The sequence below is a fragment of the Gorilla gorilla genome, chromosome 1 (assembly GCF_029281585.2).
Source record: "Gorilla gorilla gorilla isolate KB3781 chromosome 1, NHGRI_mGorGor1-v2.1_pri, whole genome shotgun sequence".
In the NCBI taxonomy this organism is placed as follows: Eukaryota; Metazoa; Chordata; class Mammalia; order Primates; family Hominidae; genus Gorilla; species Gorilla gorilla.
In genome coordinates, this window is record NC_073224.2 from 228,290,166 (window position 1) to 228,307,937 (window position 17,772).

Genomic DNA, 17,772 nt, shown 5'->3' on the forward strand with positions numbered 1-17,772 from the left:
TCAGGAGGCAGAGGTTGCAGTGAGCCGAGATCACGCCACTGCACTCCAGCCTGGGCAGAACAAGACTCCGTCTCAAAACAAAAAAGAAACAAAATTATTTCTGTAAAACTCCCCCAAATCCCTACAAGGCCCTGCACAAGCCCACTGCCTGCTTTCCCAAGCTCATTCCAAGCCATTCTCTCTCCTGCTCACTAGGCCTCAGGCTTACTGTCCTTTGTTACCCCCAAAATGCCAAGCTCTTTGCTGCCTCAACAGCCTTACAGGTGGCATGGCCCTCCCATCTCATCTAAATTCAGTCTTCTCTCTTCTTCTGTCTTTTCCATGATAACATTTATTATAATCTATCAATATTTAAATGCTCAATGTCTTTTTCATTAGTCTATAAGTAGCACTGTAGGAGGAGCCATGTCTAACAGCATGTTAATATACTAGGGAATAAAATATCATAACACCTGGCATTACGTGGGCACTGAAAAACTTAGTTTTTTATTAGTTAATTACATTGATAAATACATGGAATAGATAAAAGTAGAGCTGATCTGCTAGAAGCGGGTAAGGAAAGTGAATGAAGCAGGCTTTGGAGATTCTCCAGGGCAGGGGTCCCAAACCCCCAGGCCACGGACGGGTACTCACAGTAGGAGGTCAGCAAGCATTACCACCTGAGCTCTGCCTACTGTCAGATCATCGGTGGGATTAGATTTTCATAGGGGTGCAAACCCTATTGGGAATTGCCTAAGAGAAGGCTCTAGACTGTGTGCTCCTTATGAGAATCTAATGCCTGATGATCTGCGGTGGAACAGTTTCATCCTGAAACCATCCCCAACCCTGTCTGTGGAAAAATTGTCTTCCATGAAACTGGTCCCTGATGCCAAAAAGGCTGGGGACTGCTGCTCTAGGGTACCACTATGGAATCCTAGGATTACATGAAAACAGTGTGAAAACCACTGTCTTAATCCAAGACAATGTATCATTAATAGTGAAATTTCAGAAACAAATAGCAAATCAGTAGGAGATATACTGTTAAAAAAGAGACATTCTTTCTATAAAACATCCCAAATCATTTCTTAAAGGCATCCACCAATACATATGTAAGACTGGCCTTGTTCCTAATCATCACAGACGTCATAACATCAGTGGTGGCAAGCACCATATGCTGAGTGGCCCTCAGGTGCAGCCCCCTCTGTGTTCTATATGTGCATGCAGACAGACTGGCAAGCAGTATCATGTTCAGTTACAATTCGGTTCTGGAGTCAGACTGCCAAAATTCGTAGTCCAACTCTTCTATTACTACCTCATAACCTTGGGCAGGTCAGGTTACCCAATCTCTGCAAGCCTTTGCCTCTTCATCTGTGAAATCGGGGCGGATCACGAGGTCAGGAGATCGAGACCATCCTGGCTAACACGGTGAAACCCCATCTCTACTAAAAAATACAAAAAATTAGCTGGGTGTGGTGGCGGGCACCTGTAGTCCCAGCTACTCGGGAGGCTGAGGCAGGAGAATGGCGTGAACCCGGGAGGCGGAGCTTGCAGTGAGCCGAGATTGCACCACTGCACTCCAGCCTGGGTGACAGAGCGAGACTCCGTCTCAAAAAAAAATAAATAAATAAATAAATAATAAAAATAAAAATAAAAATAAAAAAATAAAAACCCTGCAGGAGTGTAATGTGAACAAAATAATTAATGTAAATAATGCACCACAATGTTTGGCACATAGTGTTTCACAACTACTACTACGGGGATGAAAATTATCTTGTTAAATGATCAACATAATTAAAACCACTTTCCTGTCACCTCTAGGACTATAAGGTACCAGAGAGAGCTAACAACTCCTCGGATCTATGTAACAAGACATTCAGCAGCCTCTCTCAGCTAGTGTCCTGCCTCTTGCAAAGTCTCATCACACTGGACTGATCTTTGCAGCTCATCATATTCTGCCTCCCTCTCCAGCAGCTCAGAGCAGCTCCCACTTATCAGGCGCATCACTCATCCAGAACACATTTAACAACAGAAAAGAGGCCAGGCCCAGGGGCTCATGCCTGTAACCCCAGCACTTCGGGAGGCCAAGGCAGGAGGATCACTTGAGCTTGGGAGTTTAAGACCCAGCCTGAGCAACATAGTGAAACCCCATCTCTACAAAACACACACACACAAAAAAAAAAATTAGCTGGGTGTGATGACACATGCCTGTAGTCCCAGCTACTCAGGAGGCTGAGGTGGGAGGATCGAGTGAGCTCAGGAGGTCAGTGCTGCAGTAAGCCATGATCACAACACTGCACTCTAGCCTGGGAGACAGTGAGAGACCCTGTCTCGAGGGGAAAAAAAAATACATAAAACCAGAAAAGCCTCCAAAATAATGTTCTCATTTGGAATGACTAATTCTTATATTGGAGAGAAGAACACCAATAACCAGATGGCTCATGTCTTTTAAACTCTGTGCTACAGCATTTCTGTTGTTGCCTAATTTACGCTAATATTTTTTAATGTGTTCTTTTATATTTTTTAGACTTAGTGGTTTGCAAGGACAGTGTCTGGGTAGTGGCTTGCAGAATGCAGGACTCTTTCTACTTATACTATCACTATCTGGTGGCAACTATTTTCACCTATAAGAAAAAAGTCCTAATAGGCTATCTAAAAATCTCTTGAATTACACTATATCGTGCTAATTTAACCCTACTTTAGAAATCATCCAATGATAAATCTACACCCAAAACTCTTAAACCTTTTAAAGCAAAATCAGAATCTCATCATCGTTAAAGAAATGCTATCTCTTCGTTAACATTTGCTTGAACACAATGCCCGCCCCCCTCAGTTTCCTCAACAGTCCTGTGAATTTCCCCACTTTCAGTATTATGTAGCTTTTCTCCTCTTTTACCTGGACTACTGGACTCTTGGCCAACAGACAGTGTGGGTTGCGGCCCTTGCTGCTTGGTGGAGGTACTGGGCACAAACTCACTCTTCAGGCTTCCTAGGCTCATTCCAGCAAGAGGCATCGTGAACTGCCCCTGGGAATGGGTTCCCCTGGGCTCCTCCGTGCTTGTCGTTTTCCTCAGACTGTGTTTGGGAATACCCGTTGGGGAAGCTGAAGGCACAGATTCCTGGGAAGAAACAAAATAAAACTAGAATGCAGGAAATGGGAAGGGGGCAGCACTGGTGGTGGAACTCTATCTTTAATATCTCCAAAGTCCTATCCCAGTCCCTAGGGTCTTCAAAGACTCTATAATACTTATACTTCCCTCAGCCTCCCAGATCCCATAAACAAGAGGCTACCAGGATCACGACATTTACTGCCACAAAAAATTATCAGCAGAGATGTTACATATAGTTCAATACTTGCTGAAAACTTCTGCAGGAAGATACCATCTTTTGGATCAAGAGCAAATGTGAAGATGCCAATTGCTTCAAGTGGTTTAATCAAGGTCAAATGCAGCAAAAGCAAGTCTCTCAGCTATATGACAGTTTGTTGCTTTGCTTTTGGGGAGGGGCATATTGTTTTAAGAAAAGACATCTAATGGCAACATGGCTCCAATGTGTTTGTATTTTCTAGATGTCTCCCCTCATGGGTTTACATTTCCCATCTAAGTAACTGTAGAAATGAAAACAAAATGGAAAACAAAAGAGGCCAGCCATTCCTATGATGTTTCTGCTCAAGGACATACAAATTAAGAAGGGCTAACAGAGAATAAAATGATTCAGTAATTCTATTGAAAATACTACTCTTTTCTTACACACTTAGTACCTTCATTCGGTTAACTGCTAACAGAGGAAAATCTATTTCACCAGAACAATTCAATAATTGACTTTTAAGCTTCCCAGGGCTTCTTCATGGAGGCCTCAGAGCTACATGTCTGCACAGCTCCCGTAGCATCATGGTTCCCATCTTGCCATTCTCAACCGCATCTGGGAGGAGAGGAAGGATGGCTCTCCCTCTAGGGCTGCCTTTATGTTGACTCCTCTCGGCTTTGGAAAAGAATACAAAAACACTGCTCCCTTTCACAGTTCTCTCAAGTAGTAATTACAAGTAAAAGAAACTAGTTCTTGCTTTCTGCAATTTTTTTTTTTTTTTTTGCAAGGCAGATTACTAGGTAAATGTCATTATTTAAGTATTTCAACATTAAAACCTTTCCCTCTCACTTAGTTTATTTAAACTCTGTAAAGTGTTTGTTGCCCTTTCATTTGATTCATCTCTACATCCTCTCTGTAGTTGGTTTAAATAAATCAGTGGCTTGAGAAGATTAACCCAAAGCTTTTCAAAGACTTTGACTTAGAAATTGTGGTTTAAGCATAAGCTATGGTTGAGAAAAGTGAAATAAAAGCATATGCAAAAAAACTCAATCTTGTACTCATTAAGACATGGATTTATGTAAAACAATTCCAAACACACAGGAGTCCTGGAACTCAAGGGCAAATAACCCGTCTCCAAGCTTTGATTTCAGGATTATTTCCTGTTCTTTAACCACTGGAATGCATATTAGACAAACCTCACACATGCAAATGTATTCAAAGGCAAATGCAAATACAAAATGATGGCTGGTGAAGAAGGTAATTATTCATTTCATATAGACTGTAATCAATTGTATTTAACTGTATGCATGGGGAGGTGAACTTCACAGATGTGTTTATCTGCTTACAAATACTTGAACAAGCGACACACTCCAAACAGCCCTTATGGAATTCTACAGAACAATCACTGGTACCCAGTAAGATAGTTTTTCTAAGATTTAAGGATATAAAATAAGATCACCAAGAACGTACTAGTGAGGGCTAAAAAAAAAAAAAAAGAAGGAATTCTTTTCAATGGGCCTTAAAAACAACGTCTTTACATAGTATGAAAGTAATTCAAACACTTAAAAAAGTTAATAAGCAGGCTTTCTCAAGTAATGAGATATTTTAAAGGGTTGGTTTTAATTTTCTTTTTAAAGCATGCGAATGTGGATTGACTGCTGAATGCCATAAGGTTTTTCAGAATAGTCAGGTTGCAAAAAAAGCACATTATACCTTGAAGAAAAAGCGCTCCTTGTATGCACTGCCACTTAAAATCAAATCCTCAAAAACAAATACAGGGAAATTTTTTTCATTAAAACGCTGCAAACTCTGTGCTATTATTTGGCTTAAAAAATAGGAACACTTTTGCAAAAATTTCTTAAGTATTTTGGCAATTCTTCTGCCAAGGCTAACTTCAGGGTCTGCTGGTAAATCCATATATAGATATATCTGATAAGGAAATTCAGTCCATTACCTTTTTAGGAAGGATAGAGAAACAAAAATGGTCCTGGTGAACTTGGTCACACAATCTGGCTAGAACTGATTTCCTCCTAAAAATTTTAGTATGGCCTCAAAGTAAAGATTTACTACAAACAAATACAGTTATGCACCGCATAATGCCATTTCAGTCAACCACATATACTATGATGGTCCCATAAGATTATAATGCAGTATTTTTATTGTATCTTTTCTATATTTAGATATGTTCAGATACACAAATACTTAACCATGGTGTTACAACTGCCTACAGTATTCAACACAGTACTGTGCTATACAGGCTTGTATTCTAGGAGCAACAGGCTATAGCACAGAGCCTAGGTGTGCAGTAGGCTAAGCCATTTCGGTTTGTGTAAGGACACTCTATGATGATCACAGAGCAAGGAAATCACCTAAGGATGCATCATTCTTCCAAGTATCTCCCTGTAGCTAAGGGACCATAACTGTATTTGGTCTTAGTCCCTGACACAAGAGTTTCCAAGACGCTTGGAATCTCCAGAGTGATAAAATGTCCTTGTGTATGTTAACGAGATAACTGGTGGCTAAAAACCCTTAAATAGCTTTAGAATGGGGGTTGCTGGAAGTACAGGCAACCGTGTGATTAGAGGGTTGGAACTTTCAGTTTCAGTGCCCAGGCCTCCAGGGAGAGCAGCGGGGCTAGAGATTGAGTCTAATCACAAATGGCCAATGATTTAATTAATTATGCCCATGTAATGGGGACTCCATTAAAAGCCTAAACCATGGGGTCCAGAGAGATATCAGGTTGGTGAATACATCCGCAGTCCAGGAGATGGAGCACCCCAATTCCATGGCACAAAAGCTTCTGTGTTCGGGACGCTGCGGGGTCTCGCCCTATGCACCTCTTCATCTGGCTGTATCCTTTATTACAGCCTTTATGCTAAACCAGTAAATGTGCTCCCCTGAGTTCTATGAGCCACTATAGCAAATTACTGAACCTCAGGAGGCATTGTGGGAACCCCAAGCTTATAGCTAGTCTGTCAGACATACAGGAGACCTGGACTTGTGACTGGTGTCTGAGTGGGGAGCAGTCTTTAGGGACCTGTGGGGTCTTATGCTAACTCCAAGTGGTTAATGTCATAATTAAATTATAGACAAGCTGGTATCTGCACAGTCGGAAAATGGTTAGTACGGGGGAAAACCCAACACATCTGGTGTCAGAAGCATTGGGAGCTGTTTCCTTTTATATGTAAAGAGCACAGCACTGGCTGATGTATAATAAGCATTCAGCAAATGGCAGCTATGTATTGCTATTTTCGGCAGTTTTCAAATCTTACAATCAAATCTTACATACATCTCAAAGGCCATCTCTCTCCCTACGTTATTAGCTATTATACTAAAAATAGGCATAAGTAGCTGGGAATTTCAGTAAGTGCTTTTCTGACACACTAAAACGAGTTTGCAAGGAATAAGCAAATAGACTGGAGAGCTGCTGTGGAAACCAGCAAGGAATGATGAAAACACATACCAGGAATGACAAGGCCTCATCTCTGGTTCCAGAAATGTCACTCAGTCTCCTCAAATGCAAAAATGGATGAAGGGGGACTAATCGGACCATCTAAAAGGTCGTCTCAGCTTTAAGGGTCTGTGAATTACTAGGTGTTTCCATTTTTACTGTTTATTCTCAAAGAATCCTAGTTTCCCCAATGTAAAACACAAATAACAACAGTCCTCATCCTAATTACCTCCAAACACTGTTATGAGAAATGGATAAGTCACAGCCATAAAAAAGAATGAAATCATGTCCTTTGCAGCAACATGGATGGAGCTGGAAGCCATAATCCTAAGCGAATTAATGCAGGAACAGAAAAGCAAATGTGGCCGGGCATGGTGGCTCATGCCTGTAATCTCAGCACTTTGGGAGGCCAAGGCGGGTGGATAACCTGAGGTCAGGAGTTCAAGACCAACCTGGCCAACATGGTGAAACCTCGTCTCTACTAAAAACATAAAAACTCGCTGGGTGTGGTGGTTGGTACCTGTAATCTCAGCTAATCGGGAGGCTGAGGCAGGAGAATTGCTTAAACTCAGGAGACGGAGGTCACAGTGAGCCGACACAGTGCCCCTGCACTGTGTTGCCAGCCTTGGCAACAGAGTGAGACTCTGTTTCAAAAAAAAAAAAAAAAGAAAAGCAAATGCCACATGTTCTCACTTGTAAGTGGGAGCTAAACATTGAGTATTCATGGATGGTCATAAATATGAGAACAACAGATACCCTCCTAAGGTTCTATAATTTGCTAAGAGAGCTCACAAAACTCAGGGAAACACGTTTACTTGTTCAACATCAACTACTAGAGCGGAGTCGGGGGGTTGGGGGGAATGGGTCGGAAAACTACCTATTGGGTACTATGCTATCTGGGTGCAATATACCCATCTAAGAAACCTGCACATGTACCGCCTGTATCTAAAACAAAAGTTGAAAAAAAAAAAGGTGCCACAGTAATTTAAAACTGTAAAGCAATATACTGTATAGATGTTATTATTAAGACATTTTTAAATGGCTTCAAGTAAACCATGGGCCAATCACATCCTCTGAAAAAAGCCACAGAGTCTAAAACATTTATATTATAGAAGGAATGCTTTTATATAAAGAAAGCATCATAAAAAGATGGAAGGTTGATTCCATTGGTTTGTTTGCTAAAACAAGTTACTACCTACATTCACTAAGAGTTATAATTTACACTACCTCAATTCATAAGGTTAATTGAAGTATCAATAAAATGTCAAAAAAAATTATTCAAGCCACATACCCTACAAAAGTAATAGCAATTATGGATCATCTTACAGCAGCATACAAATTTTTCAATTAGTGATCAAATACTAGCTGAACGGAAAAGGAAATGGATACTGATTGCTCACCTTATCTTGTAGGGAAAAGGTGCCAGGAAAACCAGCAAACAGAAACTTATTTTTGACTTTCAACTTCCCCAAATTTGCTACAATCAGATTATTTGATCTGGAACTTTCTGGGATCAAGAGAACGGGAGCACCAGCCTCAATATCCAGGAGAACCCGTGAACAGCGCTGGGCTTGATCTCTCACCTGAAAGAGGAAGGAAAACTGACTCAGAGGATAATTAATTCCCTAATTTTACCACCAAATAACCTCAGGTTCCCAAAAGTTTCGTGAGTTTATAAAACAATTAAAATCATACAGAGCATATTCTATGACCATCATAGAGTTAAATTGGAAGTCAGTAACAAGAAGATAATGGAAAATCCCCAAATATTTGGAAAGTAAAGTACACACTTCTAAATAACCCCTAGGTCAGAAGAAATCACAAGGGAAACAGAAAAATATTTTCACTAAAATGATAAGGAAGACATAATACATTAAAATTTGTGGGATACACTTAAAACAATGCTTAGAGAGAAATTTACACCATGACTTTAGAAAGCAATAAAGACTTAAAAATCAGTAATTGAAAGCTTCCACCTTAAGAAGCTGGAAAAAGAAAAGTAAATTAAATCTGAAGTAGAAGGAAGAAAATAAAAAGCATAAGTCAATGATACAGGAAACCGACAATCAAAGAAAAATCAATTAAACATTTATAGAATATGACTGAGGATGTGAGGGCGATCTGGCTGCGACATCTGTCACCCCATTGATCGCCAGGGTTGATTCGGCTGATCTGGCTGGCTAGGCGGGTGTCCCCTTCCTCCCTCACCGCTCCATGTGCATCCCTCCTGAAGCTGCGCGCTCGGTCGAAGAGGACGACCACCCCCGATAGAGGAGGACCGGTCTTCGGTCAAGGGTATACGAGTAGCTGCGCTCCCCTGCTAGAATATGACTGCACCCAAAAACCACAGAACATACTTTTTTTTTTTTTTTTTTTGAGACAGAGTCTTGCTGTGTTGCCCAGGCTGGAGCACAGTGGCACAATTTCAGCTCACTGCAAACTCCACCTCCCGGGCTCAAGTGAGATTCTCATGCCTCAGCCTCCCGAGTAGCTGGGATTACAGGCACGTGCCACAACGCCCAGCTATTTTTTGTATTTTTAGGAGAGATGGGGTTTCACCATGTTGGCCAGACTGGTCTCAAACTCCCGGCCTCATGTGATCCATCCGTCTTGGCCTCCCAAAGTGCTGGGATTACAGGTGTGAGCGTGCCCAGCCCAGAACATATCCTCTTTATAAGAACAGGTGGTCTATCGGCTGAGAGTATGCCTCGGCCATAATACAGGCCTGAATAAGTTGGTTATTTTAAAAGATAAAACTAATAAACCCCTGGCCACTTAGTAGCTTGGTTATCTTGGTTAAGTCGTTAAAGTCTCTGTGCCTCCGTTTCCTTATCTATAAAATGGGAATAATAATAAGCCACAAGCCCTACCTCAAAGAGGTGTAGGGATTAAATGAGACAATACACCCAAAAACTGAGGTGAAAATGTAACAGCTATTATTATTACCACATCAACACCGTATCTTTTCAGTCTTTTTTTCCTGTACACACAGCTATGTATTTATATATATACACGTGTCCTGACTAGCACTTACCTCTTGAACATGCGTTCAGTTATATGTTAATGGAAGAAACACTGAATCATGAGCCAGACAACCAGGGCTAAGAGTTAACAATGTTTCCTCACTTATAAAATGAAAGTAACACATCTGCCGACCACCGCCTCATTAGGCATTATCATAACTAATTATCTTTTTTCCTTGATTATATCCTCCCACTGAAATATAAACTCCATGAAGGCAATGACCTTGTCTTTCTTGTTTTCCACTCTGTTCCTAGCACCTGGCAAGCTGCATGACACACACTCATTCCTAAATTACTGAAGAAATGAACAAACAGGGTTGTTATAAGGATCAAATGAGATAATGTGTGGGAAAGCACTTTGAAAACTCCAAGGCATCATTAATATAAATAATTATTGCCAAAAGTACAGGCTACTTAATTCTGCTATCTCCATATTCCTACTATAACTGAGTCAAGGGAAGAATAGTAAGAAAAATAACTCCCTGATGGTCACATAGCTAATGGAAGCAAAACCCACTCAAGATATTTGTCCCAAGATTTCTAACGCACAGCATTACTTTACAATACCAGTTGCTAGGTGAATGAAGAAGTGTAACAAATATAAGAAGTTACATGTAAAGTGGAAGGCATAGGAAAACTGCATCATACTTCTGGGGTAAAACATATGGGAAATAATTTATATTTGGCCAAACACATCTGGTACAACTGATACTCTTAAAATTTCAAACATTAAGAATACAAAGAAATTCAAAGTCCCACTGAATCATTATTTACAGACCTCAGAAAATGTAGGAATAAAAACCCAGCTACATGTCAAAAACACGTGTCACCAATACAAGGTGAAAGAAATTTAAATTTCAAACAAAATAGCCTCTTAATCTTATCGACAAATAAAAGTAGATCTTAGCTCTATATAAACCTAATTCAAACAGCTAGAATTAAAGATTCTTGAGAAGATCAGCTTCTCTTCAAAGCCTACATATTGAACAATGTTCAAAATAGAAAGACATTCCTTTAACCTCCTACTTGTCTTATATAATTTGATAAAGCAAAACTTGAGACTTATTGTTCAACTCTGCTTAACCCAGGAAGTTAAACCCAATTACTCAGTAATATACAAGTATCTCATTTCCTAACCCAAATGATTCACCATCATAAGACTTACCACTGTTTCAACCACACATATAAAAATAACTGTTTTAAATGCACACAATTCTAACAGAAAACATTTAGCAGAGTTGTATTGAAAGTCACAAAAATGTTCATAACTTTGATAAAACAGTACCATTTGTAGGAATCAATACTATAAACATAATTCAAAAAGTGAAAAAAAAACTTCACTTCTATAAAGATATTCATGGAAGCATTAGTCATAAGAATGAAAAGCTGAAAGCAATTTAAATGTTAAAAATAGGAAAATGGTTAAACTAATAGATTATATAGTTGCTACATAGGATATCTATGAAAAATGCAAAGCAAGATGGAAAAAGATTCTAAAAAAGGCTAGGAAAAATAGCTGGATTCTAAAAGTGCACGTATAAAATTACTGTGTTTTACATACTTGATACACTGTGTGCTATTTCTCAATCTAAATTATTTTATAAAAGCATATGCAGATCATAAATGTAATATCATTTTATATCAAATAAAAAGTCTGACAATAAGAGTGTTGGCAAAGATATGAATTAAAAGAAATTATTATACACTGCTGATGGGAGACTATCATTGAGACAGCTGTTTTGGAAAATGATCTGGCTTTATCTAGTGAAGAGAAATGTGCGCACACCCTATGGCTCAGTAATTCCACTGCCAGGTATCTCAGAGATCAGAGAAAGTCTCAAGTATGTGCATCAGGACTCACAGTACACAAGAGCTAAACACTGTGAACAGCCCAAGTGTTCCAAAGGAAAATGGATAAATCATTTATACACAGAATGAAATGCAATGGTGAAAAATAAATGCTATCGTATATAACAATATGAATGAATCTTATCAACACACTAAGTGGGGGAAAAAGCAAGTCAAGGAACATTAAATACGGTTTAATACCATTTTTATAAAGATCACAAGCAAAGCAAAAGATACCGTTTAGGAATTTTTTCTTTTTAATTTTAAAGGATCTTATAGACCCAAAAATCACCAGAGTGGTTACACGAGGAGTTGACAGGGGAACGGAATAGGGAAGGAACACAGCATATGCAGGCAGCTGTCTTCCTGATGCTTTAATTTTCAGTTAGAGGTGGGTTCACAGATGTTCATCTTATTATGATACTCTGTGACATATATATACATGCTACAGATAATCTTTTATAGGTGAAAAACGCTAAATTTTTTTTGAGTTGTTAAAGAAAGAAATAAAGGTTATATATTCCATGAGTAAATTCAGAGAAAAATGTATAGACAACAACAGAAACAAATTAAAACATGCTATAGTGCAGAGATACTAGTATGATTCTTTTTTCCAGATTTTCTATCATTTGATTATGCTACTTGTATATTTTTTAAAAATACATTCTCTGGAAGATACACAGGAAACCGACAGCACTCGTTGCTTCCAGGGAGAGAAACTAGACAGTTGCAGAAAAATAATTGAGGAGACTTTTCTCCAAATGCCCTTTTTCACTTTGCTACTGTACCAAATCAATATCTACCAAGTCAAACATTTTTTATTTAAATTAAAATGTAATTTTTAAAAATGCTGCCACTATAAAGTATTTATTAAATTATAATCTTTTACCTAATAAAGTTTTTTTTTTTTTTTGAGTCATGGTCTGGCTCTGTCACCAAGGCTGAAGTGCAGGTGGCATGATCTCAGCTCACTGCAACCTCCACCTCCTGGGCTCAAGCCATCCTCCCACCTCAGCCTCCCAAGTACCTGGGACTACAGACACATGCCTCACCACACCCGGCTAATTTCTGTATTTCTTGTAGAGACAGAATTCCACCACGTTGCCCAGGCTGGTCGCGAATTCCTGAGCTCAAGTGATTTGCCCGCCTCAACCCACAAAGTGCTGGGATTACAGGTGTGAGCCATCAGGCCTGGCCATAAAGTTTTTTTAAAAAAGGAAAAATAACACGTTGTTACAAAAGTACATTGTTATTTTCTATAGTTCCCAAACTGCACTGAGACACCACAGGGTGGCAAAGGCTTGCAGCTGTCAGGACTTTTTTTTTTGAGACGGAGTCTCGCTCTGTCGCCAGACTGGAGTGCAGTGGCGCCACCTCGGCTCACTCCAACCTCCGCCTCCCAGGTTCAAGCGATTCTCCTGCCTCAGCCTCCCGAACAGCTGGGACTACAGGCACGTGCCACCATGCCCAGCTAATTTTTGTATTTTAGTAAAGATGGGGTTTCGTCATGTTGGCCAGGATGGTCTCGATCTCTGGACCTCGTGATCTGCCCGCCTCGGCCTCCCAAAGTGCTAGGATTTACAGGCGTGAGCCACCACGCCCGGCTGCCAGGACATTTTAAATTTTTGAAGGAAAAACAACATCTGCCAGACACTGCACTAACTAGTAGCTTGTGGTAGTTGGCATTCAATAATAGATCATTCTATACTCCTTTCAGTAAGGTCTTATCTTTGCGAAGCTGGGTCTTCAGCGGTTGCTGTGAGAAAAAGCAAGTACCATAAGAAGATAAACGTGGACAGGAAGTGAGGGTTGTAATGTCCAACCTGATTCCAAGTTTGAGAAGTTATGCAATACCTAACAGGCACATACCTCCTACCAGTCATTGTGGTTACTTAAGAATTAAATAAAATATTATTCTTTCCATTTATGTGTTATTATTTTTTCAAACACCTACTAAGTTGTTAGGACATATGTACTCGTTTAGACTGACTTACTTTGTAAACGGAAATACCATTAGGTGTTTCCTTTGGCCTAGGATGTGCCATGAATAAACTACCAGGACCCCACGGGGGCCACAAACTCAGTTTAGAACTTCTGATCTACTGCATTTAGAAAAAACCTACCGCTTTCCAAGAGAAACATCCCCACTGAAGTCCTAAAAGGGACCAGAAGTCTTAAGTGTTCTTTGTAAACCTCCCTTATCTTTTTTTACAGAAAGTGAAAGCTAAAGTTTGAAGGTAATTTAAGTGAGATACAATAAATAAGGAATAAAGCTCTTCAATTACACAAAGATGTCTGTAGCTAATCTACACGGAGAACATATTAGCAAAGATAAATTACCTTTACTCTTCCAGATTTATCTCTAGAGGCCTAAAAGTTCTACTGATCAGTCAAACTGGAAAAGCAGCTTGGAGGGCCCAGGCTACCTACCGTCTGCCCCTCAATAGCAGCTCGCTGGCGCCCTAAGACATCTTGCAGCTGAGTGAAATGCTGAATGAAGGCCACCACCTCTGCCTGGAAACGCTGAGTATGCACATACTGCACAGAGGCCATCCGGAGGCTCACGCGAATGTCGTGTTCTCTCCGGAGCAGAGGGTCAGGCCGTCCGTATCTAAAAATTAGGATAAAAGTGTGACTCAGATAACAGCAAGACACAAGTTAGTATTTCAAGAAAACTCAGGTTGGTTTAGGGGCTTCCCTAAAACCAGCTTTAATTATTAAATGGAAACCCAAAATTAGGCTTTACAAAGCAAACTCTAATAATTACTCCTTTTGTAAGCTTCTGTGATGGGATAAAGGTGTGATAGCAAGGAGTATAAACAGGTGGACAGCTCTAGCACTGAGGTCACTCAGAGGCCACCTGAGGCTCTGACCTTTCTCCCTGCCCTGAAAGGTAAGTATTCCTGCTCACCATGTTCCTGGCAAAGATTGTGAGGATGTGTGAAAAACAATAAAAATAAGTCCATGAATTAATGGGTAAAGAAAATTAGGCATCAGAATCAATGTTTCTAGGAAAAACTGTCTTCTAGAGGCAGAAAGACATCTTTTTACTTCAGTCAAATGTAAGTCAAAGAGTTCTGGAATCTATAGTCGAAGATAAATTAGAAGACTTCTACAAATTGTTCTGAGTTTAATGGAGCATGGTGCCATAAAAATATTATTAAATAGGACACAGTCAACCAACATTGCTGAGTACTTATTTTGGGCTAGGCGGGAAATTGAGAATTTTACATTAATTATCGGATTTATTTTAGAGTCATGACACCAAGGTATAGAACACAAACAAACCCATTCTCAGCAGGGTACCATATAACCCTCTAAAAATGAAAAAGCCCTCAGATATCTTCTTGAAACAGTTTTTCTCAACCTTGGTTGAACATTAGCATTTAAAAAAAACACACACACACTGGCCAAGGCACGGTGGCTCACGCCTGTAATCCCAACACTTTGGGAGGCCGAGGCCGGTAGACTGCCTGAGTTCAGGAGTTTGAGACCAGCCTGGGCAACATGGCGAAACCCTATCTCCCAAAAATACAAAAAATTAGCCGGGTGTGATGGTGCATGCCTGTGGTCCCAGCTACACAGAAGGCTGAGGTGGAAGAATCGCTTGAGCCTGGGAGGTAGAGGTTGCAATGAGCTGACATCACACTACTGCACTCCAGTCTGGGTGACAGAGCGAGACCTCATCTCAAAAAAAAAAAAAAAGAGAGACTGAGCATGGCCCTAGACCAATTAAATCAGAATATGTAGAGGCAGACCTGGACATCTATATTTTCTAATACCTCTTAGATTAAAAAAAAGAAAAAAAAAAGGATTGAAAACCACCATTTTATACTCCCTATTTTCTGAGAAAAGCTTTTTTTTTTTTTTTTTTTGAGATGGAGTTTCGCTCTTGTCACCCAGGCTGGAGTGCAGTGGCGCGATCCCGGCTCACTGCAACCTCCGTCCCCCAGGTTCAAGCTATTCTCCTGCCTCAGCCTCCCGACTAGCTGGGATTACAGGTACCTGCCACCACACCCCGCTAATTTTTATATTTTTGGTAGAGATGGGGTTTCATCATGTTGGCCAGGCTGGTCTCAAACTCCTGACCTCAGGTGATCTGCCTCCCTCAGCCTCCCAGAGTGCTGGGATTACAGGCGTGAGCCACCACGCCCAGCCCTGAGAAAATAATTCTTTAATAACCAGCCATGCCTAAAGATCCCTTTCTAAAATCTAACATAGAAACAATTCAATATAGATCATGTTTATAAACAAAAATGCATAATGAACTCATAACCTCAACAACCTTCTGAGGCTGAAATCATTCCAGAACTTTTAGAGCTACACAGAAGCTCAGAAATGTTCTAATGATTCAGTCCCCTTAATATATAGAAAAACTGATGCATGAAGACTGCATGACTTGTCTCAGGACATACACCAAGTTCGTGGAAAACCAGCAAGAGAGCCCAGGGCTTTTAGTAATCAGAAGTATTCAATCATACCCTATCTGGGGTGGGTGAGTGGGGGGGTGGGTGTGCGTGTGTGTGTTGAGACAAGGTCCCCCTCCATCACCCTGGCTGGAGTGCAGTAGCACAGTCATGGCTCACTGCAGCCTCCAACTCCTGGGATTAAGGGATCCTCCCACCTCAGCCTCTCAAGTAGCTAGAACTACAATTGCATACCACCACACACAGACGGCTTTTTTCTTCTATAGAGACAGTGTCTATGTTGCCAAGGGTGGTCTTGAACTCCTGGCTTTAAGCAATCCATCTGCCTTGGCCTCCCAAAGAGCTTAGATTACAGGCATGATCCACCGCACCTAACTCATATCCCATCTGTTTATGAAGCTTTAAGTAGCCCACTTCAACATAGATCCATTTTAATGAAATTTAAAGTCAGGAAGAACTCCTCATAACCATAACTTCTCAATTTCACCTCTAAGAAGGTAAAAAATTTTTAAAGTTTTCTTCATTGTCTAGCCAACAAGAATCTGAAACAGCAAGTATTATGATAAAATATCAAGTCAGAAAAAGATTGACATTTTTACTTAAAAGTCTGGAAGATGAGTGCTTCTTCACCACTGGTAGTGAACCGTTCTCTGTAGAACTCTCCATGGGACGTGAGGTCACTTAGAGACAGACTCCCAATGCTGCCCTGTAAGGCCAGGTCTCCCTCTAGGGATGATAAAGTTAGAACACATTACTATGTATCCTTTTTTGTCACACAGCTTAAATATGTCTGGACCAAAGCTGGTATACACATGCCTCAGACTTTTCACTTTGTAATCAAACCTCAAAAGCAAATTTTCATATTCCAATATACCCCAAAAAAATTTTATGCAATATTTAAAACAAAGTCTCAATGCAAAAAAGGAAAAAAAAAAGTCTCAATGCAGAAATCCAAAGGGGACTGAAATAATACAGCAACATTACATTTTTTTTTTTTTGAGACAGAGTCTAGCTCTGTCACCCAGGCTGGAGTACAGTGGCGCGATCTGGGGTCACTGCAAGTTCTGCCTCCCGGGTTCACGCCATTCTCCTGCCTCAGCTCCCCCGAGTAGCTGGGACTACAGGCGCCCACCACCATGCCTGACTAATTTTCTGTATTTTTAGTAGAGACGGGGTTTCACCGTGTTAGCCAGGATGGTCTCGATCTCCTGACCTCATGATCTGCCCGCCTTGGCCTCCCAAAATGCTAGGATTACAGGTGTGAGCCACCGCGCCCGGCAACATTACACATTTAAAGGATAAAACCTTTATAAATACAGACAGAAACTTGATGCTTTCTGAGATGAGACCACTAACTAGAATTAAACATCATTAGGTCTATTAATTATACTCTGGATAAAAGAATAAAGGAGGACGTGTCAGAAACATGTTAGGTATTCAAGCAACATTAAGCATGTTTTAGTATGATTTAATGAAAGACCAAAATTAATGAGGTAGATACGCACTGGAGACACAGATTTGAAACTACTCTGATATATGAGTGAAGTTTCTGGAAGGTGGAAAGAAGAAAGAAGACGTGACTGAAACATGTACGACTAGAATGTGAATCTATAATGAGTCATTATTAACACTGTATGGATACTAAAAAGGAATATTCTGAACTGTTGCCTCTGTAAAACAAAATTTATTATCACAATTATCGTTATAAAACAATTACTAAGGTATATTTGGCATGCTAGTT

General features: G+C 40.2%; 1 protein-coding gene across 6 annotated transcripts in view; it reads right to left on the reverse strand.

Annotated features, from left to right (window-relative positions):
* The window catches only part of VPS13D (vacuolar protein sorting 13 homolog D), a 281,804-nt gene that overhangs the window by 204,417 nt on the left and 59,615 nt on the right, over positions 1-17,772 (reverse strand). For all 6 annotated transcript variants that reach the window (XM_031007143.3, XM_055384705.2, XM_031007141.3 and 3 more), the window contains 4 exons: positions 16,631-16,757; positions 14,035-14,215; positions 8,134-8,316; positions 2,873-3,095 (listed from right to left, as the gene is read on the reverse strand). In XM_031007143.3, coding sequence (XP_030863003.3) covers positions 2,873-3,095; positions 8,134-8,316; positions 14,035-14,215; positions 16,631-16,757 — 714 coding nt within the window. The remainder of the gene's footprint in view (positions 1-2,872; positions 3,096-8,133; positions 8,317-14,034; positions 14,216-16,630; positions 16,758-17,772) is intronic.